A 27,895-nucleotide genomic window follows, 5' to 3' on the forward strand; every position below is an offset into this window, starting at 1 on the left:
GCAAATGTAAAGTCATTGTCAAGAGGAGAGAATCCAGTCTGCTGTAATTCTTTCTGTAACTGGGTCACCCTGTTCATTAATTGGTTTGTTGCCAATGTTTTCTTTTGTCTAAGTCATTTATGCTATGATAATTTGTAGCAGGCAGCAGAGCAGATAATGAGGAAGAAGAAGAAGAAGAGGAGGAAGAAGGCTCAGAATCAAGTAGTCCTCCTGTGTCTTACCAGATGAAGCCTCCCCCAGAAGGATGTTGCACTACTGATGGTGAGGAACGCTTTAAATGTGCTGTCAGAAGGCAATTTCCCTACTGAAAAGAGAAGGATTTGGGCCCTTTCCCCTATAATTCATCAGAATGAGATCATCTATATGATACAGAAATCCTAAAAATGTCAGTGGTGATTACCTGCCAGGCAAAGCTGGATTGCTCTTATATCTGACAGAGACTTTGCCCTCTGTGTCAGATAAACACTGATGTTGGAACACCTGGCATGAGGGGAGAGCTTCTGGTCATGTAGGCAACATGACCTTTAAAAGCTTGAGTTTGCTGGCATGGTATTTGCTAAAAGGAATGTGGTAAATCTTATGGGTTTAGTGTCTCTCCTTTCCATTTAAAGCACCTCATTCACTCTATCTGAAAACCCAGGAAAAGCCAGTGAAATTCACCACATACTGAGAGCTCTGATCTCAGTTTTTGAATGTTTGACCTAAGCTATGATGTTGGTAAATAGTCCCCTTAATATGTAGGTTGCAAAACATCATCAAGTGAAACATCACTGTCCATTTACAGATTTTTCTTTGTTTATTATAGTGGTAGAATTTGTTTATGGCTGACCAAAAGACAGGGAAGAAAATTATCTTTCAGTTAGCCTTTCACTTTATAGTATATAACTTTGTTTTTCATTTAAAATGTATTAAGTCCTTTAGTGAAGACAAATGTGAGCATTAAACAGAAAAATTTTGTCAACTTAACATACACTGAATTGTTTTTTTTCTAGGTTTCTGCCAAGCTGGTAAAGATTTGAGACTGGTTTCAATTTCCAATGAACATATTGAGGTACCATCAGGGTTCTTACTTGTTGGTGCAAAATCACCAAATTTACCTGATCACCTCTTAGTGTGTGCTGTGGATAAAAGATTCCTGCCAGATGACAATGGGCGCAATGCCCTGCTGGGTAAGTGTCTGTGTCTGCAGTAAGGGGATTCTTCTGTGGGCTATAATTAATAGCTTATCTTTTTTTTTTTTTTCAGAGTGAGATCAGCAGATCTTACTTCCATTCCATGCCTACAGTAATGCTCACTGGTGATGCACACCAAGATAACAGCTCAGAGCTGGCTATGTTTGTTTTGGAAAGATACAGATTGAGTTCTTTAGAAATGCTTCATCACTTTCTATCCGTTAGTCCAAGGCTAAAGGTGTCTGCTCAGTTCATGTCCTACTTGCTGGAACTGAACATCTGGTAGCTGGACTGCCTGTCTCTTTTTTTGCTTTCCAAACACTGACGTAGACAGACTGTAGGTCTGTCCAGGGGAACTTTCAGGTTACCATATACATGAAAACAGTTTCATGATGGTCTGGAAAACAAAGATTTATGACCTTTTTGATATATCCCTTTGAGATAGGAATAATATTCTCCACTGTGTTTGAACAATAGCATGGGCCATGGATCCTAACCTATGAAGTTTTGCTATTATCACAATAGAAATAAATATGAATGATTGTAAGTTTAAATTTTACCTATAAGTATTAATGTAATACTGTGAGTTTGAATAATACTGTTTGTAGGATACTTTGATTTCTCACTTTTAATCTATTTAAAAGTCTGGCTTCTGACTTAAAACTAGGTCCTTCTGTGGATTTTTATTACAGCCTTTCTGATGGCCATTACCTCATCCAAATCAAGACTTGAAATCATGTGAATGAATGAGCTGAATATTAAAGTTATTAAAATGGAATAGTTTTTTTATATTAGGAAAAGAAGTATATAATCAGAAGAACTTTTTTGACCAGGCACTCTCAGGTTCTTGTGTATCATTTTCTTCATCAGGTAAATGCTGCCTTATGTGTCTGTGTAGAAGTTTGAATTTAAATAGCTAAAAGGAAACATTTGTCATGTCTTAACAGTTTTCTTTCACAAACACTGAGGGATATGATGTGAACTCAGCTGTTATCTTAGTTTGAGCAATTCTGCAAGGCATTTGGGATGACAGTATAGTGTGAAGCTGCAGAGTGTAATTCTATGTACAGTAATTTCTTTCCACATGTGATCTTGCAGAGTTGGATTGGTCACAGTACATTTGACCAGTGATCGTAAAAGAATTAAGAGGGTTGTAAATTACCTACGCGTTGTCATTTTAAAGATAAAGACAGGAATGTTGGACCACTCAAGTCATTCAGTGCTACCACTATTAACAGCTTAAGCTCCTTAGGCTGTTAGCAGAGAGGAAGTAGTGTGTTTGTTAATTGCACGCTAAACAAGAACAGAAAAAGGCAACAGGAACATAAATGGGAGGTTTCTATGCTACTTGCACCCTCAGCTTACTTGTTTAATGCATTTTAGTTTCCTGAAACCATTAAGTGGTTATTTTTGGCTGTTATACACTTAAACACCAGTGAATCACATTAATTTGCAAAGAATTTTAGTAGTTCTGTAGAATGACTTTTATATACTCTGTAGCAAGCTTAAATATGAAAGACCTCAAATACCTTAAGATCCAAAGTCTTCATCTGGAAGCTAGAAATAAAATAATGTTCCTGGTCCCTAATCTAATAGAAAAAAATAACTTAGTCATGTGAGGATAGCATATTATTTGTACTGTAGATGCTGATCATACTGTAGATAGAAATGATTGTTTGATTCTGGTTTCCATACACTGATGCAAGTCAAAATGTGGTAAGTAAAATTAGAAGCAGACACGAACAGTGTTACAGTTTCACTCATACAGTGATATAAGAGATAGAATCACTCTTGCTTTAAGTTCTCTGTCTGTTATTGACAGTGACCTCTGTCTTGACATAGATTTAAGTTGAAAAGATTTCATATGAAGAAGGAAATCTCAATTATCTTGCTTTTAAAGACAGGTTGGAGGGCTTTTTTTGGGATTCTGAGTTTAGGCTGTTCTTCAAACATGTTAACCTTTTGAAATGAGATGACAAGTAGTCCCTTCAAACCTTTTAAGTTTAGAAGGAAATTGAATTGGATTCAATTGAATAGCACCACAGAAAAGACTGGGGGGCTGGAACACCTCTCTTATGAAGAGATGCTGAGGGAGCTGGGGTTGTTCAGCCTGGAAAAGACCTAATAGCCAACTGGAAGGCTGGAGAGGGACTATTTGCAAGGGTCTGTAGTGATGGGACTAGGGGCAGTGGCTTTAAATTAGGGAAAAGTAAATTTAGATTGGATTTTAGGAAAAAGTTCTTTACCATGTTGGTAGTCAAAAAATGGAACAGGTTATATGGGGGAAGTAGTTGAGGCTTCATCCCTTGAGATGTTCAAGGTAAGGCTTGAGAAGGCTCTAAGAAATCTGATTCAGTTGAGGGTATCCCTGCTTACTTCAGGAGGTTTGGGCTAGATGACCTTTAGAGGTCCCTTCCAACTCAAATGATTCTATGATTCAATGATTCATTATGAATAGAAAGGAGCTGTTGTCATGAGTCAGAGTAGATCCCACAGTTTTGATAAAGCTTATTGGTGTTACTGGACATCACTTGTAAACCTGCAACCCCATTGTTTTTGCTTTATTTCATGCTTTTCTTTTCTTAATATCCTATGTTTTTGTAAGGCAGCTGTAGATTTTTTTCCAAAACAGTTTGTTCAAAGGGAAAATACACTAACGAATTATACAATAGTTTCCTGATTTCTCATGGCCTGTCTGCATGTGTTTGTGAAGCTGCCTGTGGTGTGTCTTCCAAAGATTCCAGAAGAAAACAGGAAATGTCTTGGTAACTTCCAGGCCAGCTTTTAACTTACAGCCTTGTTCCCATTAGAAGTTGTTGATATGCCTCTGGGGCATGTGCCAGTTTATTGATTATGCTACTAAGTAGTTCCACCAACAAGGCATATATGGTCGTGAATTGAAAGTAATTTCTTTCAGAGGTTGTTTTGTTTATTTGCTTTTACAATTTACATATTATCCCATTTTCTGGAAAAGGTTATATTTTTGGCAAGCACAAAGCTCTTTTGTCTGAGCATGTGCCTCGTATGATTCTGTTAATCAGGTTGGATCACAGGTTTAACGACTCTGCAAAACAAATTCAGCTTTCTGCCTTTAGGAAGCTGTTTCTTGGGAGTGCTTAGAGTAAAGTGCTTAGGAGTGCTAGGAGCACTCTAAAGGAGTGCTTAGATGGAGGAAGCACTTCTGTGATAGTGTGATATTTATTGTTTCCTAATAAAAGCAGCTAACACATATTACTCCCAATGTTTTTTATGTTTTGGGGTTTTTTCTCCAGTTCTTCCTCCTAAGGAGAGTCTCAGGATAAACAAAGCTGCTATTCACCCATCCTTTTCCTTCCTGAAAGACCAAACAGCTGCCCACTTCCGTAGCAGGAATAAGAAATCCTTTTTATTTTCAGTGGGTCCCTGAGGTCAGAATGGCAGAGGAAAAGATTAGTTGGCTTGCACTGTAAGCGGTGTGTAAGATGAAAACGTTGCAGTATAAAACACTGTGGCTGCTTCTCTTCAAATGTGAAGTGTTCTGATGGGCTTTTGTAGTAGTACTGAGTTTCTGTACAATGAACCTCTCCAGCTTGACCATATTGATTTCATTATTTTTTAAATTTAGGACTTCATTCTTTAAATGGATTGGTACTGAGTAGGTGGGAAAAATGTGGAGCATTGTCAGTGTTTTTCTACCTTTTCTTACAAGTAGGACTGAAAAGAAGAAATACTTTTGCTGAAAAGTTGAAAATACAATCATTCTTTGTTTAAGAAATCTACCAACTTTCCACAAAACTATTAATGTTAATTAATAACCTATTATTAACTTAAAAGAGAAACAGGAAGAAATTTTTCTGCCGATTCATGAAAGATTAGATTATGAGAGATTAGATTATGAAATATTAGATAGATATTGTTCCATCCTGAAGTCCTCTCTTTATCCCTAGCCCAAGATCACTGTTGCTCCAAAGGAACCATTTCCCCAGCAAGAAGATAGGTCAGGTTTCATACCCTTTTAGTCCAAGGTCCTTCCTGTGACCACAAGGTCCCTTCTGTGGAAGAGCTTTTAAATTATGAGCAATTGAACTTCGTGCTGTGATCAAATACAAGCAAAGGCATAGGATAAAATACCAGATACGATCAAACACCTTCTGATTAAACAATCTTTAAAGGGTAACAGCCTTAAGTCAGCACTGAACTGAGCTGGTTATGAACTGGTGACCTAAAGGTGAAAGGCTTCTAGCCCCTAAACTCCAGGCATTGATTTTTAATTCTCTTGTGAAATCAGTCCCATGACATAGATATATTGAGTCACCTTATGGCTGCCCTGGCTCCCCTGACCTTTGTCCTCTCTGTAATGTATGGAAGAATATTTAATGCAGCTTGTTTATGAAACAAGCTGTCCCCAGCATCAGCTGCTGCCTTAGGCCATGCATGTGAACAGGGTGTTCAGAGAGAGGAGACTGGTGAAATATTTGAGTTCTCCATGTTACTCAGTCTGCTACACAAAGTGCTATGAGCGAGGCTGGCAGAGGCCCTCAATGAACAGCATTTTACTGCATTGGAATTATAAGACCATGCTGTGTTCTATCTGTGATGTCAGGGCTGAACTCTATTAATGAAGCAGTGGCTGTCATCAAAGAGAGTGTCAGCTAGAATGAATGGGATGAGAAATGGTGCTGGCAGGAGCTTGCAAGAAAGGACTCTCAGTCTGACTTAGAGGGGTTGGGGAAGCTCGAGGTGGAAGAATAATTTGACTTAAAAGGAAATTAAAATATAAACTTCTAAAATGTTCTCTAAGGACTTTTCAAAACAAGCAGACAATTTAGATCTGTTTAATCCTTACAAGGCCTCACCTGTAAGCTCTACGTGATGTTAACTAATTTTCCGGTAGACCTCACAGACGTAAAAATAGATTAGGGCAAAAGGATATTTCATGTAGTATTACTGTGTTAGGTGATGATGATTTACAAAAGTTACCAGTAATGACTGATCTACACATGTGGTCCACACATAAAGATTCTGTCCACTGTCCAACAATATTGAACAAATATTTCTACCTGTTTGGCAAGTTGTTGGACTCTCTGAGCAAAATGACAAAACTTAAAAGTGTACAGGTATTTCTATCTTACTTTTGGAAACACTCTATTTGAAAACACCTAAGGTGGCCATTGCAGTGCTGCTGGTCATGCTCACTGTGCTGCCAAATGTATAGGAAGTTTTCATTCACCAGCAGAAGCATTTTTCATGATTTCTTAACCTGCATGAAATGTATGAAAATGCTACAGCTTTTGCCACATCCGTTCTAATTTTGTTGCCTTTTGTTGTTGCTTTTATTGCAGCTACTGAAGGCTCTGTGATGTTAGACAGATGCTTTTGTGCTGACAGATAACACACAGAGGATTCTGCAGTCATGACTTGTCCTGATTTTATGAGTCATAATGACCTTTATCATCCTACTGACCAGGATCAGAGAGATAATAGGCAGCTTTCAATAGCTGTTAGCTGCTTGTTCCCATGGATACTAGACCAATTTCCACATGAACTTAAAGTTTTAATAGGTTCTTCTAAACCATTTGAAAACCAATGAAAGTGCTTGGGTTGTAAACTAAGCAACAGGTGTTTACAAAGCCTCATATTTCAATGCTTGTGTTTTTCAGAAGGAAAAAGGTATTGACCATTAAAATGAAAACTTAATTTGTTTGAAATATGTCATGAAAATAATAATTTTGATCATTGGTTCTTAATTTTATCTACCATATTATTGATCCTAGACTCCAGTTATTTATTTCCAGTGTTACTGTCCATATGTTACGTGAAATTTATTTCCTTAATTTCTGCTGTCTCAGTTCCCAGAACACATGCTTACCATTCCAGCTCCCATGATGATACGTAAAAACTTTCATTAGATATAATTAAAAGAAAACTTCATACTTCAGGTCAAGGATTTCTTTGTAGATAACAAATATTTTCAGATGTGTTTGTCTGATGCAGGATGAAAATTTCTTAGGAAATGCTTTGCAAAATGGACAAAAATGATGCTTAAGAATCAAAAGGCAGCCAGTCAGCTGTACAAGGAATGCACTTTTTTTTTTTTTTATATCACCAGCCACTCTTTGAGGCTCAAACTGTCTATTTCAGGAGAGGAAATGGCAGTATTCCTGGAAATGCCCCATCAAGCCTGAGTACAATAAGCTTCTTCACAAGGACTATGTCTCTGTTGTGTCTATAAAGTTGCAGACACTTTGTTTCCGTAATCATAAATAGTTTGAAGTCCTATGAAGTGCTAACATAGTCCAGACATAATTTGAGAAAGCTACTTTAAATTAAAAGCCCAGAAAGGCTTTAGTATTTTTCCCTCTCTAAAAAAGCATCTGTAGTAGGAGCTTGGTACTTAAATATACTTAGATCCAGTTATAATAAATATACTTAACTTCTTGAGACTTAATTGTATGCTTAATTTCAATGAAAGCTGGATCAGAAGTGAAGCATATACTTTCGGTGGTGTTGAACAGGACTGGGTCTAAGTATATGATTCCATGCTCTTCAGTCAGAAACTTGATTTAGTGTTTAATAGGTAGGAAATAAATAGGAATTGTGATTTTTTTCTGGTAGGAAAAAAATGAAAGATATGGCTTATTTTCATTTGTTCAGGTTTTGCAAGCTGGTAGCCAAAGTGCAAGGCCGTGGACCTTAAGTAATTTCTTTTTTTTGGATGAAAATTTGACTAAAAAATTCACTGTATGAAAAATGCATAAATACAGGTTTTCTCCAGGAAAGAGTCATGTTTGGATGTTCTTAATAGTGACACCTATCTCATTGGATTATATGTATTGTTTATTTTATCAGGCTTCTCTGGCAATTGTGTTGGCTGTGGCAAGAAGGGTTTCTGCTACTTTACAGAATTCTCAAATCACATTAATCTTAAACTGACCACTCAGCCCAAGAAACAGAAACACTTAAAGTATTATCTGGTCAGGAATGCACAGGGAGCTCTGACCAAAGGATCTGTAATCTGCTGGAAAGGGGCAGGTAAGATAATGAAGCTGTTTTTCTTGAGCTCTGTTTTTCATCATCCAAGCTCAGCTATCACAGAGGCTGGCATCTGTGAAAAACCTAAGACAGATCAGTTGGAAAAAGGACTCTTTAAAGCTAGGTGATTGCTCGACCAGCTGTAAAAAGCAATTGACTGAGGATGGGATGTCTGAAGACATCGGTTCCCCTCTTCCAAGTGCTGTAGCCTCTAAGCAATTCATGTGTGAAATTATCAAATAAAAAAAAAAAAAAAAAAAAAAAAAAAGCAAATGACACCGTTGTCAGGGGATAAGAAGTTTCTCTTTTGTTAAGAGTTCAGAGGCCAGCAGTCTTCATCCAGCACCTGCTCCAGCACGTTGTTCCAGCTGCCAGAAAGTTCGGGGCTCTCGGGGAGCAGCTCCAGCGAGCCGCTGCCAGCAGCAAACACCAGTGCTCCAGCTGGGCCTCAGCAAACAGGTAACATTGGAAGGAAAACACACTGGGTTTCCATCTCCTCTTACTTTTCCCTGCCATGTGCACTTGTGTGTACTTCTGTGAATGGAAAGACAAACAAATAGGCACGCTACCACATAAAAAAATACAAGTTGAATGGAGTGGGAGATCCATAATGAACAGAGAAAGCAATCACAATTTGAAGGCTCCACGCTCTCTGTTTCTTCCCCTCAGGTTTATGTATAAAATGTTAGCAAATGATAAAATAGGTATTTTGCAGCTTGCTTGTAGCTAAGGCAAACCAAACTTCTTAAAAGACTTTATTTTTAAAGTTCCTGAGAATAAGTATTATGTTCCTCCATCTGCTGCATATCTGGTCACAAATGACAAGTGTTACAGAACCAGTGTTTTTTCAACTTTTCCTTTGGATAGAGACTTCTATGTTATGACCAGAAGCCTCTTTATTGCAGGCATAGTATGGACACCAGCTTAAAAGCTTCTGAGCTGCTTCATCTGCTGAGAAAAGTGGTTTTAATATTAAAAAATAAACTAATGATCGGTAACTTTTTTTTTTTTTTTTTTTTTTTTTGTATTAGAGCTGTTTCTATTTCCTTTTACATTAGCTTGACACAAATGAAAGGTGGTGGATGATAAAGGCTGGAGTGATCTCTCTGAGATTCTTCATAATGAAAACATCTCTTTAGAGTCTTGTCACTGTCAGGGAGATCCACACAGGAGAACAGAGGCACATCTTTTGGTGGATATGTTCTTTCTGTGAGACAGAAGCCTGTTAAGTGGTTAGGATCTGGAATGATGGTGCTTTCCTGGAGAACAAATAATTTATATCTTTTTAATAGCAGATTGACTGTTCGGTTTGTTTTTTTTTTCATCAGAGGTACACGTATAAAAGGGCAACATTCATTACAAGTATGTTAAGCATGGGAATAGCTCTCTTTGATGCAGCATAGTTAAAAGACTCTTGGAAAGAGGATGTCAAAGTGGAATGGAGGCTCAGGAGATTTTTAGGAAATTTTAAACAGCCTTTCTTACTCTTTTGGATAGTTCTTGAGTAAACTTCATGTAAGAGCTAGGGTCCACCTGCAAAGAAGCTAAAGGATCTGACGTGTGTATTCAATTGCAGAATGGGTTTTACCCAGGCACTTTACTGGGAGTCAGGTAGAAATAATCTGGTATGAGATTAATATTGATGTGCTGTTAATGTGCTCTAGGTGATCCTACTTTAGCGGGAGAGTTGGGACTATGTTATCTCTAGAGGTCCCTTCCATCTCTGATGATTCTGAGATGATTCTGTGACATCAAAAGTGGGTTTGCTTTGTTCAGCATTGCATTCACCCTGAGCAGATCCCAATGTCTCTATTAAAGTAAATGATCAAATGATCAGTTTATTATATCAGCTTGTGATCTTGTCCTAGAAATACTTAATGTAAGTATTTTCTTTTTTTCTTGCCAGCTGCAGCCATGGATCACATCCCTTCAACAGCAGTGTTCAGCTCAGCAGTTTATAATGGCAAGGAGTCACCCAAACAACAGTTGGTGAAAAATAACCTGTCTGCTCTGACAAGACCTTCAGTATTAGGTATTTGAATGGATTTGGTGTTTAATAACCCTAGAATCTATACTCCATGGGTATAATAGAAGCACCAAACAAAGGATATAATGATCACAGTTTTCTGTATGAAGAGAAATTACTGTTCCTTTCCAAGTCCTTTATGACCTTGACACTCTATTATGTGTTAATTTCAGAAAAAGAGACAGTTTTATGTTTCCAGCCACTTTGTTACAGTTCAGATAATTGATCAGAAGTTTTTTGTTATACTTACATTTCATTCATTTAATAGAAGTTACAGACTAGGTTCCAAATCCAGGTTCTTAAAGAATGTGTTGGTCTGCATTGATCCAACAACAGATTTTATGAAGGGAATTAAGATACATTGATAAATAATCACTCATAGGATAATTCCTCTGTTGCAGTTCACCAAGGGTGGGTGCACTAGACTTTGACAACTGGCTCCAGATTAAAGAAACTCTTTAACTGATTATTTATATTAATTGGTTTCTGTCATAAATCACATTCTGTGTCACTGGCTTACTAGAGAAGGAAAGCTACTCTTCTTATGGCTAGAAACATAGCTCTATTTTAGAGTAAGTCTTCCTGTTTCCCTGATGGTATCACAGCCAAATAATTTTTTTCTGTTCATCCTGGTCCTTGATCTTTTTTCTTCCATGCAGCAAGATATTCTTGCCAATTCATTTCAGATGGATTATTTTCACATATAAATATATCTGCAGGAAAGAGTATGTCATTTTCAAATTAAATTTTTTTTGCATTGCCCTGTCTTGTGACTTTAGTCTCAACATTACTCCTTCAGATGAAAGAATGAGTAGCAGAAATGGCCAAATACTGCCCTCCCCTGGTAAACATTCAAAGGGCAAAGTCATCTGAAAACCTGTCTAAAAGGTTCTTCTGCAAGTGAACAATATTATTATAGATCTGGAGACTTCAGGTTTATTTTTCATTTTAATCTTTTCTCAAAATTAAAACCCTCTTTTTTAGATAAGATTATTACTCTGTTATGAATTTCATATAGGATTAGCCATTCTGCCAGGGATAGAGCTTTACCAGTGTGAAGTGGTGTTAAGACCCCTGGATAATCAGAAACAGAAATAGCTTGATACTGGTCAACATGCTGAGCAATTCCTGGAGGACTGTTGGCTCTCAAGAATTAGAAATTCTCAATGTTAGCAGAAGCTCATCATTCTAGAAGTTTGCATGAGTGCACAAAAGAATTCAAGCAGTTAATGAAAGAATATTCAAGAAATTAATTATTGGGAGCTCCTCAAAAAGCTACAAGAAAGTGATGTATTTGCAGATAGAAGAGTTGGAGCTACATATGGGTAGGAGGCAAGCACAGAAGCAATTTGCTAGGAGTTACTATGGAATAGCATAAAACCAAAGATGGTAACCAGCAAGAAGTGGCAAAAGTCCTGTAAATGAGAAAATTGTTGAAAATAACTCAGATCTTTCTGAAAAATCCTTGAGAATTTTTTTTTGTAGTAATTTACAAAAAACACTGTGTCATGTTCAGAAATAAAAGGAACAAAATGCCCACAGTCCTACCTTCAAAATATTTACACTTATAAGCATTCTTAGTAAACAGTAAATGTTGGTATAAAATAAATGAAGTCTGCCTAGATAATTAAGAGTTCCCTGCAGCAGAAAGTTCCCAGCAATTTAAACAGGACATAGCAAAGTAAAATAAAGACCATAAAAAATTATTATATTAATGGAGCTGACCATGGTAATTAGTGCACGCATTCAATCTATCAAAACATATTGAATTAACATGCACAAAACTAAATATATTTTATTCTAATATATTTCTGAAATATTACCATTATTCAGGCACTTTAACTAATTCAGGGCCTCCAAAAAAACGCCATAAAGGTTGGTCACCAGAATCTCCATCATCTACTGAAACTTGGAACTTGCAGGTTAACCCACAGGCTCCAAACAGAAATAAAAATGGTAAGTTATACCCCAAGAAATAATACTGTTTGTTTCAATTTGTAGAAAATAATGAGGGAAAAGAAGCAATATTCTAAAGACTCATGCAGATTTCCATTAGAGTTTTGGTGTGTTTGATACCTGTGTTGAGGTGTTTGATACCTGCATGCTCACCTACATTTAAGTGCTTTGTTTACGTTGATTTCTTTTTTGAGGCTCAATGCTTGACTTTCATTAGGATTCAGTCACTGAGTCATTATTTATAAATGCATCCTTTGACACCAAAGTACCTTTGGGATATAAAAATGAGTGTTACACCTCAGGTCAAAGTACCATCTAGAGTGACATGTGGTGAAATAATCCTGCTTTCTCCACAAAGTTTTAATGTGTTATTGTTTAAATCAAAACTACCATAAAGAAGTTACGATTAAGCAAATGTTGAGTGTTAGTTTTTTATTTCTTTCTGTAGCAAGAAAACCTGTTTAGAAGCAGTGAAACTATATATATCATACAGGACACAGTCGTAACTATTGGTGCATTGACATCATATGAGTCTCTGTATTCTTGCATTCATACCTGGAACTGTTTGTTTATAAACAATTAAAAATCTTTAGATGCATATGTAACGTTCAAAGTTGCAAAAAATAATTAGTCCTTCCAAGAAAGTTAGCATAATAATATAGGTTGCAGTGACAACTTATTACGTGTGTGATGTCACCATAGAAAGCATTTAATATGAATAATAAATGTGGGTATGAGATAATGTTGAAATCTTTACTAGACCTGACTCTAGTAATAATATGTCTAAAATCTTAGATGGAGGAAGCCTGTCATCTTTACCACACTCTGCTTTGGTGGGTCCAGCCTCATCTCCAATGGTGGGTTCAGGAGAACCGGTCTCAGTTCCTGATAACTTACTGAAAATCTGTAAAGCAAAGCCAGTTATATTTAAAGGTAAAAACCCCAGTTCCCCAACAAGACCTCAAATCTCTTTGTAAGAGTTGTAAAGATATGTCCTGCTGCTAAACACTACTAAAGCTGTCAATTTTAAGAGCTTTGTTAATAAAACTGCTTACTGCATATGTGTGAAGTTTTGAAATAATTGTGATGTATGCAAACAATTTTTATTTTGTAGGTCATGGAAACTTCCCATATCTTTGTGGGAACATTAATGATGTGATAGTGAGTCCTTTGTTGTACACCTGTTACAGAAATTCACAGTCTTTATCTAGGGCATATGAACAATACAGTGCCTCCACAATACAGCCTATTTCAGAGGAAATGCAGCTCTTACTGACTGTCTACTACCTTGTGCAATTAGGTAAGTTTATTTTACATCCAGATAGACTGCAACAAGTATATTACATGCTGGTAAGCAGGAAAGGGAAGATTAGGGAAGGATGATATTAAATATCAGTCTTGGGACGTGTGATGTTAAACATTTTCATTTTTAGTGAAAACTAAATAACTGGTTTTTGAAGACCAGACAGACTGAAATATAATAATGCAAAGCTAATATTTTCATATAATCTGGGACCTCGGCAGCTACAAATAAAAAAAGAAGAGTTGTAATTAACTGCTCTTGTGCATAGTCTGTGGTTTAGCAGTAGTATTCTGTTGAGACAGACACCTCTCAACATCTTAAGTATTTCTAATTCCTGGTACTCAAGGTTCCAATTCAGACAGCTTTACTCGTGTATCCCCAAAGCACTTCAAAATGAAACATTCTGTTCACTTCTGCTGAAGGAATTATCATGCATTCACAAACCTGAAACATGACCATCTCTCAAAAATTACATATTTTGAACTATTACACATTAACTTATAATATTTTCCTCTAAATTTGTTTTTTATAGCCTCAGACCAGGTCCCTTTGATTGAGGATTTGGAACAAATATTCATGCGCTCTTGGCGGGAATCGCACCTCTCTGAGATCCGTCAGTACCAGCAGGTGATGCCACAGACCTTCCCCCAGGTGCCCAGCCAGATTGCACCAGTGACTTCAGCCCAGCTGCCCTGGCTGGCTGGCCTGGCAGCCAGCTCCTGTAATGACAGTGTCCATATCATCGAGTGCACCTACTCTCTGGCTGAGGGGCTTTCGGAAATGTTTAAGCTACTCGTTGAGGGGAAATTAACAAAGACAAACTACGTGGTGATCATATGTGCCAATAGAAATAGAGCCATTGATTCCTGCATTGTGATAACAGGTAAGATCCCAAGGGTGCATCTCCAGGCAAAACGGAGTAATTCATTGCTATCAGGAGTTTGGCTGGAGTTTCAATAAGCTGCTTCAGAAAGCAGAGCTTTAATCAGCAAGGAATGGGTTTTGATGAACCCCAGTTGATGCTGCACAGCTGGGTCTCTGCCTCCATCACCTGATTCCTCACACTACTACAAACACACAACAGTGAGTTAGAGCAGACACATAAAGCTCTCCTGCTCTGTGTGACTGGGATATTACTATAGGCAGAGGGCCAAACATTTTCTTAGCTTTTAAAAGATGGTCTTCTGGTGCACTCCCTTCAGCAACCTGTTGCGGGCTATGTTGATAATTAAAGAAATTACTTGAATACCCATTCAAATATTCATTGCTAGTATAAGATGATTGACATGTCCTTTGACTATTTATGTGGCCTTTCTATAAACTGTATGAACAAACGTTTCCTAAACTGGGTAAGAAACAGAAGGAATTATAAACATGAATATATCTTACAAGTGTCTGGTGCACAGATGGAAAAGACAAGAGATTCAACTCTGCCATTTTTAAGTGTGTTGTATTAATTTACCTGAGTAGTATTTTTATTATGGCTTACAATGTTTTAAACTTTAGTTTGATTGTTTTTAAACTACTTTTTTGTCTTCTAGGAAAATATCAGGCAAGAATTCTGTCTGAGAGCATGCTCACTCCTTCAGACTACCAAAAAGAAGTTAACTATCAGCTAGTCACAGGGAAAGTGGAAACTCTAGGGTCCTTCTTTAGCACGCTTTGCCCAGGTACCTAATAAGTTATAAAAAGTCACGTTTCCAAGGTCCTGAAATGTTTGAGTCAGATAAAATAACTGTACTCATCACCTATCCTGAAGCAAGACATTATTCAAATACATAAAAAATGCTGTGGACAAAGCTGTGAATGTACATTTGAATTGAAATTCCTTCAAGAAATGTCAGTTTCTAAAATACCTGTTTTATAAAAATATGCTGGCAAATAGCTAAGCATATTATTCTTAGCTATGCAAATCCATGCATATACTGTGCAAGCCCATATCCATATGAATGTATAAATTGTTTTGCCCCAAGTACAGAAATAATGTAGGCTATGAGAGAACAAATTTATTTTATCAAAAGTAGGGCTTGCCCTTTCAACTTGATGAACTATGAATCTTATCTTGATGCTTGGGAAAGAAATGAAAATAGCAGGAAGCCAGGGTTACTGAATCATTTTTTATCTGAGTCTTCTGAAGATTAATACAGGCAAGATTTTCTGGGGATTGATCCAGTCCCATGGAAAGTTGAATGATAACTGTAGAATATTTGTGAGTGTTCATGGGATGTCAGAGTCCCCTTCACTGTTCACATCACATCAGTGAATTTGTACTTGCATCACAAGAACCCTTCTGGATGTGTCACGATGTTCTGAGTGGTCACTTAAGGGAACTTGTTTTCCTTGAACCATCATGTAGTTACGTCAGTGTTTCTGTTCTTAAAAGTATGCTTTTAAAAATCACTTTTGCTGTGGCTGCTTGAACAGAAAAAGTAAATGAGCATCCTAAATACAGTTGCCATGTCTATCTACTGGATTGCACTTCATGAGGCAGGCCCTGCCTTTCTGAGCTCAATGCAAACATGTTCAAACATCTTTTCAGCTGTTGAGGAAAGACCATATACTCAAGAGAGAGATATTAGCAGTTTTCATTTGTAAGCAGGGCCCCTGCTGAATAGAACAGGATGTATTTGCAGATATGCATAATTCACTAAAATATACCTTCCTTGCTTCAGCGTTGTGTGTAGCCATAAAACTCTTTAATTTTAATAACATTTCTCTTTCAGATTTATAGGGAATTATTTTTCTTTCTGGCTCTCAGAAATATAATTTTTTAAAACTATTTATCAGATTTTCCAAAGTTTCTTGTAAACCTTATTAATGAACAGCATAGCTTGATGGAATGTAAACTAAGCCAGCTTCATGTCTTTGTTGTTGCTAATTTTGAACAAGGCTTTGAGGCTCTGTCCTATCCTCTGGCCTGTAGAGTTAGTCTGTCATTTCCTGGCCTTCTTTGCATTTTATTAGTGATACAATGTGAAAACAGATGCAATAGAAAATAACGAGAAAGTTCTTGTATAAAACAGCAAATAAGCCCAATAAAAATCAGTATGAAACTCAGCTCTTATTAACATGGAAGTTTATTCCACTGTTCCTTCAATTTGCTAGAGGGTGACATTGACCTTTTGCTGGAGAAATTTTATCAGGAAAACCAAGGGCACATCTCTTCGTCGCTTTCAGCTTCAGTGAATAAACCAACAGCACTGAATGGAACTGGAGCACCCGCATGTACAAGTAAGGAGGATTTTTGAAAGAGATAACAGATTATGGCACTTGAAAGCAGCTCTCTGGGTGTGCAGTTAGTTCTATGTGGGCAAGGGTCCTAGGCTCTTGAAGGCAAAGGTCCTGAGTCAAACAGCAATTCATGTCTTGGGTTATTCAGATTTACACTGATGGATACTCTGGTTCATTCCACTGGGTATTGCAGCCTTTGGAGCCCTAAGTCTTGCTTCTTTGTAGCAAACCATGATTTTACAAGTTCATTTGCAGCTAGCAGACATTTAAGAGACTTATAGGCCCAAAATACCCAAATGAAGAAAGATTTCTTTGCATATTTCACATAAACTGTCATAAACTGGAACTCCTGTTCAAAGTACCTTAAAGAACAGATCAGTCATTCTTTGCCAGACTAACATTTTGCATTAGGTTAAACTTTGGGTCTTAACAGAGTTTTGCCTTTTTCCAGGTTATGAGATTGAACGACATCAGATTCGTCCATTCCAGCTCGCAGTGGCTCAGAAATTGCTGTCTCATATTTGCTCAATTGCTGACTCCAGCACTCAAAATCTTGATTTGGGCTCCTTTGAGAAAATTGATTTCTTGATTTGTGTTCCACCTTCTGAAGTGACTTATCAGCAGACTTTGTTTCATCTCTGGCACTCAGGTGCTCATTAATTAGCTTTATTTTAGATTCACTGGACAACATTATATGCATTTTTGTCTGGAAATACTGACATTTGTTCCATTTCTTTAGGTATTTTACTAGAACTTGGATTAGAAAAGGAACATCTTACAAAGCAGAGGGTGGAACAGTATGTTATGAAAATAGACACAGAAGCACAGATTAAATTCAAAGTGTTTTTACAAAACTCTATGCAGAATCCACACACGCTGTTTGTCCTAATCCATGATCATGCACACTGGGATCTTATGAGGTAAGAAAAAAAATGTTTTTAGATAAATTATTGTTGTTTGCATTAGCTGACAAGATCAGATTTCCGATTTATCCCTTCCTTCATCTTTCTTTGCGTCTTTCTGCTTTCTCTTTCCATACACTGAATAAACATGTTTTCTTTTAAGGTCCTTCACGACATTCTTATCCTGCTTATTATATTACGTCTTAGTGGAGCCTTTCAGCTTTCCTTGCTCACAATTCTTGTCTTCTTTCAGTCATAACTGAAAATATGGGTTGTTTTTTTTTTTGTTTTTTTTTTTTGTCTGGTTGTCATTTGTTCAAATGAAAACTTCCTGAGAAAGTACACAGAGATCATTATGTGTCACTCTCAGTGTCCTCTGGGCTGTAAAAGAGGCAAAACCCATCCATAGCGGGTAGACAACTAGTGAGCCAGCAGTGCTGCTTATTTTTTTAACTGATTGGAATGTTCCCAGTAAAATCTTCTTTTCTGTCCAGAATCACTGATTTGTAAGAATTGAAAGCTTCAGTGGTAATAGTAATGTTGGGCAGACTTCTCAGGGGAGGAGGGAGGCTTCTGTCCTGTGTTTACCACGTCCCCCAGCAGCTCACTTGCATAATTCATTGCTTCCCTCATGGAGCCCTGATTCCTGGGCTTCTCAACAATCTGCCTGCTGGGAAGTTGGGCTGCTTTTGTTTTCTGGCTGCTTTTGTTTCCTGGCTCCTGTGGCACAGGGGAGCTTGGACAACATACCTAATTGTAGAAACACCGCTGTATTCCAACCTTGGAAGCACAGTGGTGTTTCTGAAATCAAAAACTATGGAATCTTTTTTTGTGTCTGAAATGGCAAGGTCTCATGTTTCACGCTGGTTAAGAATGATGATTCTCAGCTTTTTTACATGTGAGGGTTTTCTTGTTTATCTCCTTTGCATCTTGGGAACTTACATGACCTATTATAGCTGTCACAGCTTTTAAGACACCTACTCATGTAGCACCCTTGAGTGACAGGGAAGTACCTGTATTGGTGCATAACTGATATTTTTCTTCTAATCTAATAAAGATAAGTAAGTACAAGTACCTAAGTGACTTTTTGACACAGCATGATTCATGACACCCAACTGAAGTCAGTTAAATGAGGTGCCTAAAATAGGAGTGTAATTGCCCAGGCAGTCCCAATGGCGACACAGGCATCTCTGAGAGCTGACTGACAGCATGGGTGGACACAACCAGTTTCTGGAGTTACTTATCTCTCTCTGCTCTCTCAGAAGGAGCTTGCAGTGGCTTGGCTTATAACCTAGTCACTGCTGGTGGATGCCAAAAAATTAAGTAGCATGAATATGGATTGGAATTTTAAACCAGAGCAAGGAATTGAATGTAGATGTTCCATAATACTGGCATTTGCCCTAACAGTAACTAATCTCCCCTCTCATAATCATTCTTTCACAGGTAGTTTCCCTCTGTTTTTCTGTCATAGGGATTTACTGTCTGTCATTTTCTACTTGATTATTGCAGGGAAAAATTATGTTTTCTTAAAGGCAGCACTAGTAATCTGGCCAAAGTAACTACAGGACTATGTGTCTATTGGTAACTGCCAAAACATCATCTTCCTTTCATTCTTTATCTTGATATTCTGGTAGCTATAAGGGGCAGGGAATTTGCTATCTTGGGAGCTTTTCAGACCTACAGAAATTTTCAGCTGCAGTGAAATGATTTACAACAAAACCAAGGGAAAGAATAGAGGCCTGAGTTCCTTGTATGTGTTTTAAATTTGATTTCCCATCCGGGTTAAAGCTATTCCACTGACACAAATGTTCCCTTGTGCTGATCATTTTGGAGAGTTTTGGGTTTCTTTTTTGCAGTGCTATGCATAGCCTTTATCCTCAAACAGAACTGTCTACAGGACTTGTTGATAGACTGTTGAACTGCAGGGAGGTGAAAGAAGCTCCAAATATTGTGACTCTCCATGTGACTTCCTTCCCCTATGCGCTGCAGACCCAGCATACTCATATCAGCCCTTACAATGAGATCCACTGGCCTTCTTCATACAGCAATGTAAGATGGATGCTTTGAGATGCTATTGTGAGCTTTTCATAAATGATTTTTTATTTTTCCATATTTAACTGTGGAGGCCCCATGATTTTTGTGAACAGAAGTGAAGTTTGCATGGCATCTTTTTCAGTCTGCAGCAAGGTCTTTTCCCTTTGCATATCCTATCATTTCTTGCTTTTTTTCTTTATTCTTTTTGTATAATCTATAAACTGTAGTAGCTTTGTTAAAAACTTTTGATCTACATAAATAGAAATGAGCTGAAAATCTGTTTGTAATGCCTTATCACATTAATACACGTACACACATGGATTTTCTTCGTATGTGTGCATATTTATTCCATACATAGCTGTTCTATCTGTATATGTGTATATGTGGGGAAAGAGAGAGAGAAAGAAAGAAGGAAAAATTGGGTCAAACTTCTGTTCTTTCAAGACAACACAAATTGTGTTTCTTCCTCTCCTGTTTTATTATGTTTGAGTAGATGTATGCTTATTAGAAAGTGTGACTGCAGATACATCAGATTCCAATGGTTAATCAACTGTAAATTAATAATTATTATATATACCTTTATATATCTATTGCTTGATTTGGTTTAGGGTGTAGATTTATACCATGAAAACAAGAAATACTTTGGACTGTCAGAATTCATTGAATCCACCCTCTCTGGACACAGTATTCCACTTCTTCGGTATGACAGCTCTTTTGAAGCAATGGTCATGGCCTTGGGAAAGAGGTATGGCACCCTTTGTTTAACACAGGAAATTTAGGAGATGCATTCTAGTGTCTTGTGTGACTAGAAATGTGTGGGGGCTTTGCCTTGCTGTTCCACAAATCAGCTGTGTATACAAGGGCATTTAATTTACACATATTTTCTCCTTCCATCTTTTCTTTCTATATTTGACCTGCAATCTCATCAGTTTAGGCTACTTCTTATTATGAGCATACACACTCCTCAGCCATATATAGAGTGTGTTCTTGTTGTGATCAGTAGTTACTTCTATATTATAAAGTAATTGCATCCCCATCTATTTTCGAAATTTTTCTTACTTTTGTCCAATGTTAACACATCCTGACTGCCTGATTTTGATGTGTAAAATTTGTATATACTGCACTTGGACCATGAAGACAAGTAGATATTTCATTGTGGTTTGTATACTTAAATCAGTAATAAAAACTTCAGAGAATCACCAGAGCTTGAAAATACATCATCAGTTTTCCTTGGCTGCTGCAGAGAAGTCTGGGATCACTGCAAAAGAGTAGTGACAGGTGCATTTGCAGCTGTGGATGAACTCTGTCATTCATAAATAAAATGAGACAGGACAAGTGAAATCTTGTGAATTTGCACTGCTAACTGGGAGACTGAGCACATCCACAATTAACTGCTGAAGCTTGGTGCAGGGTACTGTGGAGCTCTGATCACACCTATCATGCACTTCTCTGAGCAATTCATAGTTCCTTTTTTCCCTGTGCCCCTAGGTTTCATTACTGTGAAAACCAGAGCACAGGAAGGTATTGCATATCCATGTCTTTCCCTTCCAGAGGCTGGGGATTGAGACAGGGTGTACCTGGGCTTGGGAGCTTGGCATGCTCATTGGATGCTGCCTATGTATTCAGTTTCTGGGAAATAAGAGGAAGTTGGTTCAGGGCTTCAGTAAAAAAACACAAGAAATACCCTACTTGCCCTTCTACCCCTTAAGAATAACGCAGCTTCCTAGAAGTGTTTAAGGCAAGGTTGGATGAAGCTTTGTGCAACCTGGTCCTAGTGGGATGTGTCTCTGCCCACTCAGGAAGCAACCCTCCTGAATCATGATGGTCTTTATCTGATCTTTATCTAATCCTGATCTTGGTGGTCTTTAAGGTCTCTTCCAACCATAACCATTCTATCATTGTATGATTATGATTCTATGAAGAATGCTGTTCTCATTGGTAAGAGAATATAATTTCGATTGATGATATTACTGAGTGCCTTAGCAAATATTCTGTCATAAATTTTTAACAGCAGTAATGTCTGGGTAACCTTAAGTGATGTAGCCCTACTGAACTACTTGTTTAGTAAATCTTTACTTAGAAATGGAGAAACAAGATCAGTTCTGATTGTGGAATCAAGCCTTGCAAAGACTGTCCAACTGCAATTTGGTGAATTTCTGTTGGATAGTAGATATAAAGGATTCTTTAAATGAGGAAATCCTGAGTTTACTATATTTTGTGAAAATTAACTTTTTCACTTTTAACTTTTAATACTTCACTATTTAATTAACCATTTATTTCAGGTTCCCCAGATTACACAGTGCGGTGATAAGGACTTTTGTTCTCATACAACACTACTCTGCAGCAATGATGGCAGTGTGTGGTCTTTCTCAGATGAAGAATTACACTTCAGTTGAAACTCTGGAAATCACCCAAAACCTCATAAACTCTTCAAGACAATGTCCTAGTGGCCATGGCCTCATGGTAGTGTTGAGAATCCCATGTATTCCTCTGGCTGCAGTGGCATATGAACGTTTGTATAATGTAAGGGAAAGACTGGCCCTTGAAGATAACTTTGAAATAATCTTGGGAAATCCTAATTCTGGAATCACAATAGGGAAGCACTTTGTGGAGCAGCTAAAGGTAACTTGCTGAACTACATATTCTTGGAAGCTTTGGTGACCAGGGAAACTTTACTGGTGATGGTTATCATAGGGAGCTGAAGTGTGGGTCTTCCTAGTAAAAAGGAAAGCTATCATCAGGACTTTTCTCTTTTAGACATACTGTCCTCCCTCTAGTTAATACCTTAGTAGAGTATTAACTAAGAGGGCTGGAACTTGGCTTTCAGCAGCAGCGCTCCCAAACAGTTGAACTGCTTTTATCTACAGGAGCTATGTGCAATAAGGAAAAATTGAAATAAAATTCTCACAGTTCTAGCAGAATTTCCTCACAAAATCATCATAGTCTGAAAAGATTTTAAGCAGTGACCAGCTGAGAGTTACATTATGCTTGTCACCAGCAGGTGGCATGAAGGTCCCAAATCAATGATGTTAATTATGGGTCCTAGAGGACCCCAGTATTCACAGCTCAGGGATGCTTTCTGGATCAGGTATTGGTTTATGATTAACTTATATCCTTTTGGTCTAGAGTCTTGGGTCATCTGGATAACAGAAGCCTCTGCAACTGCCTGACTTTTCATAAAATTACCATCATCTGATCATCAAAACAAAAATGTATTTGCATTCTAGGATGGTGTAATACATGCAGCACACTCCGCATGTATCTGCATCAATATGTCTTAGACAAGGTCATTGGAGATGCAGGGGCTAATGCTGATCTCATTCTGCTATAAGTTAAGTCTTACTTAGTCTGAAACACCAATATTAGTTCTGAATCTCATCCAGGTTATCTCTTCTGACACGCGTAATAGTGGTACAAGTGTCAGCAGCTGAGGTGTCATGCTGCAGGTTCTACTGTGTATGCTTTATCTGTAGATCAGTCTCTCAGCAAAAAGGACTGACTGGTGAGAGTAAAGCAGTATAGCCTGATGCTGAACAGTCAAACAATAGATCTAGTTATCAAACTTCTTCAGGAAAATTGACAGTTTTGGGGGAGAGCAGAAATTTGCAGAGGGTAGCATGTGAGGACAGTGTGTGGAACACTTCCGGCATTCTCCTTTTCCTATAAGGTGAAAACCTCATTCCTTGATCTCAGATATCCATAGATTATCTGCCACAAGAAGCCACCCTCTGTGCTATTTTCTCCGCTAAAGCTCCTACTCAGCTTTATGATCCATTGCACCATATCCACACTACATGTCTAACCCCTGGCTTCAGTGCTATATAGCTGGAAAGCTGTCAGGCTTTTCAGTCTGGAACATATTTTTCCAATCTCCTCAGACTTTCAGCAGACAGATGACTGCCTGTAATGCTCTTGGAGTTGTGAAATCTCCCTCTTTTGAAACTGGCTCCGCTCTGTGGCTGCCCTTGGTGGAACATCCATCCACTGTGCAAACTGATTCATGTTTGTATGTATTCTATTTGTGACTTTTAGATATGTCCAACAGTGTTTCTTACCTTATACAGACCTGGCAGAAAATTGAAGATGCAGATTGGAGGCCACAGACCTATTTGGAATTGGAGGGTTTACCTTGTATATTGATATTCAGTGGTATGGATCCACAGGGGGAGTCTTTGCCACGGTAAGATCTAGTATTTTCTCAGTGGCATTTTTTTATCTGTTGCTTATTAAATGGATGAAGATTAACTGTATAATTACTTGTGGAAGAAGAAAACTAATTCAAATGTCAAGATATTACTTTCCATTTTTTGTCAGTTTTTGTATCATAAATAAAAAACCTATATTGTGATTATTTATAGCAATGTATGCATAGCTCAGAAAATATTGTGAGAGTTTTCCCTGTATAGAGAAGAGAATAAGGGTAGCCAAAAAAAGAGAGAAAAAAGTATAGCTTCTTTGGATACCTGAGAGTAGCTGAGACATCTGCATGATGCTGTCGTATGAGTTACAGGATGTGTGGAGAGATCAGTGTCTTCTGGACTGGCAGCTGGAAGACAGAGAGGACACCCTGGGGCACTAAATGCATTTATATGTTCAACTGAATCCCATTCTGTGTGTTAGGCTTTAGAACCCACATTATTATTCTTTTTCTTATGCTAGTGCTCATTTTCATTACACTTGATTAAGCTGCATAACTGAATTAAGAACAAGTGTATGCACCACAATGGTAAACTTATTAAGCACAAAATGTGTACTGTGCTCTATGTCATCCATAGTTTAAGCAAACCATGAAAAAATATCCATATCATGAAAAAAATAACGAAGCAGATTACAGTGAGTTTTCATACCTGGCCTTCTTATTTCTCACCAGATCACTGAGATACTGTGACCTACGTTTAATAAATTCATCTTCTTTGGTAAGGACAACCTTGGAGCAAGAACTCGGTTTGGCGGCATACTTTGTGAGCTCAGAAATTCACACAGAGAAAGCAGTTGTGAATGATGTGTTAGAAAGTGACCCAGAGAAACTAAGCAGCACTGATAATGAAGATGAAGAAATAGCAACCGAAGGTACAATTAGTGGTGAAGAAGAAGCTGTAAAATCATTCTGTTGCATTAGAAAAAGCAGGCTTGTACGGAGATTTACTCAATGAGGGGTTTTGGAATTAGCCCTACTGAGTAAGCTCTGCTTCTCAGATTTGCTCCATCTCATTGAACATGTGTTTTCCCACCTCCCTGCCCAGGGACTGCTGCTGCTGCAGCATCTTAACCTCTTACAGTCCTGCTGCAGCCACAGTTCTGTCTGTTCCTTTTGGCTCCCTTCTCTCCCCTCCCTCTCTCTTCTGCCCCATATGTTCTGGCAGCCAAAAAAGTGGAGCTGGAGTGGGTACTCTCAGTGATGTTCACTTCTGGGAGTGCTAGGCTGGGTTGCCCTCCCTGTGGCAGGGACACAGTGACCCCATCCCCTCCCTCACAGCAGAGGCAACTTATATACATTTTTCTATATTTTTTATTGTGCCTTGTAACTGGAAAATAAGGGATTTTTGTCCCTCTAGGTTATTTAATTCCTAAACTCTTTGCCCTCCTTTCCTTTTCTATACTATGAGGAGGAAGACAGATGGCTACTGTTCCCCTACTAAGTCCTTACTCATTGATAATAAGGACAGCAGAACAAGAAGAACAAAAATACTTACTTTAATCAAATAAGTAGGTTTTTTTAGGAATTAAATAACCTGAGGTTATACTTAGACTCTCTACAATGGAGGCCTGCTTTAGGTTGAAGTACACAGCGATTGTATGCGATCTGAGTCAAATGGGCCCCTAAGTTATTAGGTGTCTAAATTGTAATGCTGCTTTCCTAGTTCATGAAAAAAGGTATGGTCCTCCAGGGTCCAAATCAGGATATCTGAGATAGACTTACAATCTCAGTTTTCTGCTGGAAGTGTTTATGTCTCTGTTTATCATGGTAAAATGTACAGAAACAAGCATTTTACCTTAGAAACCTAAGGTAGGAACCTTAAGTGAAAATCTTTGGTGGCCATCCAAATATGGATTTGCATCACCAAAACTGAGGTATAATCTGGCCATAAAGCTCTAAGGTAGTCAGCTGTTAGGGGTAGGAGGTAATTCTGTAAGATAGTTTAAAAGTAGAACTTGTTGCCTGTTGGCTTCCTTGACATGGGATTAGTGAAGAAAGTAAGACATGGGTAGAAAGGAAAACATGGTGAAGACATGCCAAGGATTAACCAGCTCCTGGCTGCAGCATTGATCTTCTGAAGCTATTGCAGCTCAGCATAGTTAGATTAGACCCAATATTGTGTGGTAGGAACAGATATTCTTCATACTGAAAACACCGTCAGAATGAGGACAAAATCCACACAAACACTTGTGTACTTTTCCCAGTTTCAGCAATGTAGCCATGCCTTCTTACAGGCTTAATGAAATCATATTTTATTTTTGTTTTCCCTTATTACCATTCATGAAACAGGTTCTACTTCAGAAAAGAGAAGTCCTATGAAAAGAGAAAGATCTCGTTCTCATGATTCTGCGTCTTCATCTCTCTCTTCAAAAGCTTCCAGTAAGACCTTAAGATCAACTTTATTAACTTACATTTATGACATAAAACAGGTCTTTCAGAAAGCCAGCACCTAGCTGTGTGTTGGTAATGTTCTCTAAGATGACCAATAGCTGTGTGAGTGCTTTAATGCATTATGTAGCAAGAGACCTGAGAACTTGGTTTTATTAGATTAGAGAAAGTGCTGCAGTGATGCAGATCAGATCTGACTCAGGACTGTTTCTAGGTGTCAGTCTGTGTAGACATTTCTGTAGTCTGATGGGGTAAATGAAGGTTTTGTTAATTTTTAACTTTGTTTTGAGTTCTGCAAGTATCTGATGAACACTGTAAGCAAGTAATGGTTGGGTGAAGTAAGGGACAGGAAAATTGCTAACATCTTTTCTATGCACTTCTGTTCTTTAAAAGCCACTTTGTGCATTGAGATAAATACTCCAAACTTGTCCCATTATGGCCCCCTGCAGGAGAAAAGTGACAGCAAGAACAGGGGTGGGATTGCCTAGTTTGGATACTCTATCTAAATGATATTGTTTTGTTTAACTATGGCATTGAGTAGCAGAGATTGTTGCACTGTGTTGAAACACAAATTTTCTTTCAGCTACAGCATTCTGCAGCGAGTCATCTCCTCCTTTAACAGCAGCAGGGGATACAGCAAAATCCCCCCATCAAGTCCTAAGCAACAGCACTGAAGAAAGTACAAATAACTGTGAAAAGCAGAAGCAGAAAGTAGACAAAGGGGCACAGACAACAATCAGCAAACACTTGCCACCGGTAACTGAACAGCTGGATACAAAACAAAACATTAAAAGTGCCCAAATTTCCATTGCTACATCATCCTCCTCACCTTTCTCCTCCTCTTCTTCCTCCTCTGCACCTACTCATAACTCCTTCATCCTACAGACCTCTCAGTGCTCCATGACCAAAGCATCAAAACAGCCTCCCATAGTGTTCCTGCCCAAACTGGTTTATGACATCGTCACTTCTACAGACAGCAGTGGACTTCCCAAATCATCTTCTCTTTTGCCTTATCATTCTGTCATGTGGGCAAGTTCTTTTCGTCCTCTTATGAGTAAGATGATGACTTGCACGGAGCAGTCTCTGTACTACCGCCAATGGACGGTTCCCAAGCCAATCCATATGGACTACAACAACAGAAATGAGGGCAGAATGGACACCTTTCACCCAAGGAGGCTGCTGCTGAGTGGACCACCACAGGTGTGTAATAAGAGCAAGGTATTATCATTGATTTATTTTGTTTACTTTTACCATAATATCAGAAAAAACACATTCTTCTTCTTCGTCTTTGATCAAAAAAACTGTTTACCTGCTCTTGCTTTGGCTTCAAAGCCTCCCTTTCTCAAATGTTGAGAGAAAATGAAATTTTCACTTGGCATATATAGAAAATAGTAAATGCAGTACCATAATTAGTAATTCAGCACTTTATGCTTCTGATATGGCCTAATAGGGTGAAGCTGAGTTTTCAGTTGAGCAGTATTGCAGGCTTAGTCCAAAATCTGTTACCACTCTCTGGGATCAGAGAGTTGCAGCAGAATGTGATTGATCTGTATGTTAACCTTCCCTGCATGGGTGTGACATTGCACTGATCAGCAGGACATCAGTGCCATTCTGAGGCTGAACTATGCTAATGCACAAGAAATCATGGCGTGGTCTCTTTCCTTCAGAGTGTCA

The 27,895-nt window shown here is 38.1% G+C and overlaps 1 protein-coding gene across 1 annotated transcript in view; it reads left to right on the plus strand.

Annotated features, from left to right (window-relative positions):
- Positions 1-27,895, plus strand: part of GREB1 (growth regulating estrogen receptor binding 1) — a 50,747-nt gene that overhangs the window by 5,216 nt on the left and 17,636 nt on the right. The window contains exons 2-21 of the mRNA XM_071741923.1: positions 139-261; positions 993-1,169; positions 8,001-8,183; positions 8,499-8,642; positions 10,090-10,215; positions 12,043-12,165; positions 12,961-13,098; positions 13,280-13,465; positions 14,001-14,351; positions 15,010-15,138; positions 16,574-16,699; positions 17,151-17,348; positions 17,439-17,619; positions 19,458-19,650; positions 20,244-20,380; positions 21,918-22,257; positions 23,700-23,815; positions 24,506-24,705; positions 26,123-26,212; positions 26,805-27,421. Coding sequence (XP_071598024.1) covers positions 139-261; positions 993-1,169; positions 8,001-8,183; positions 8,499-8,642; positions 10,090-10,215; positions 12,043-12,165; positions 12,961-13,098; positions 13,280-13,465; positions 14,001-14,351; positions 15,010-15,138; positions 16,574-16,699; positions 17,151-17,348; positions 17,439-17,619; positions 19,458-19,650; positions 20,244-20,380; positions 21,918-22,257; positions 23,700-23,815; positions 24,506-24,705; positions 26,123-26,212; positions 26,805-27,421 — 3,878 coding nt within the window. The remainder of the gene's footprint in view (positions 1-138; positions 262-992; positions 1,170-8,000; positions 8,184-8,498; positions 8,643-10,089; positions 10,216-12,042; positions 12,166-12,960; positions 13,099-13,279; positions 13,466-14,000; positions 14,352-15,009; positions 15,139-16,573; positions 16,700-17,150; positions 17,349-17,438; positions 17,620-19,457; positions 19,651-20,243; positions 20,381-21,917; positions 22,258-23,699; positions 23,816-24,505; positions 24,706-26,122; positions 26,213-26,804; positions 27,422-27,895) is intronic.

The sequence above is a fragment of the Heliangelus exortis genome, chromosome 3 (assembly GCF_036169615.1).
Source record: "Heliangelus exortis chromosome 3, bHelExo1.hap1, whole genome shotgun sequence".
Lineage (NCBI taxonomy): Eukaryota > Metazoa > Chordata > Aves > Apodiformes > Trochilidae > Heliangelus > Heliangelus exortis.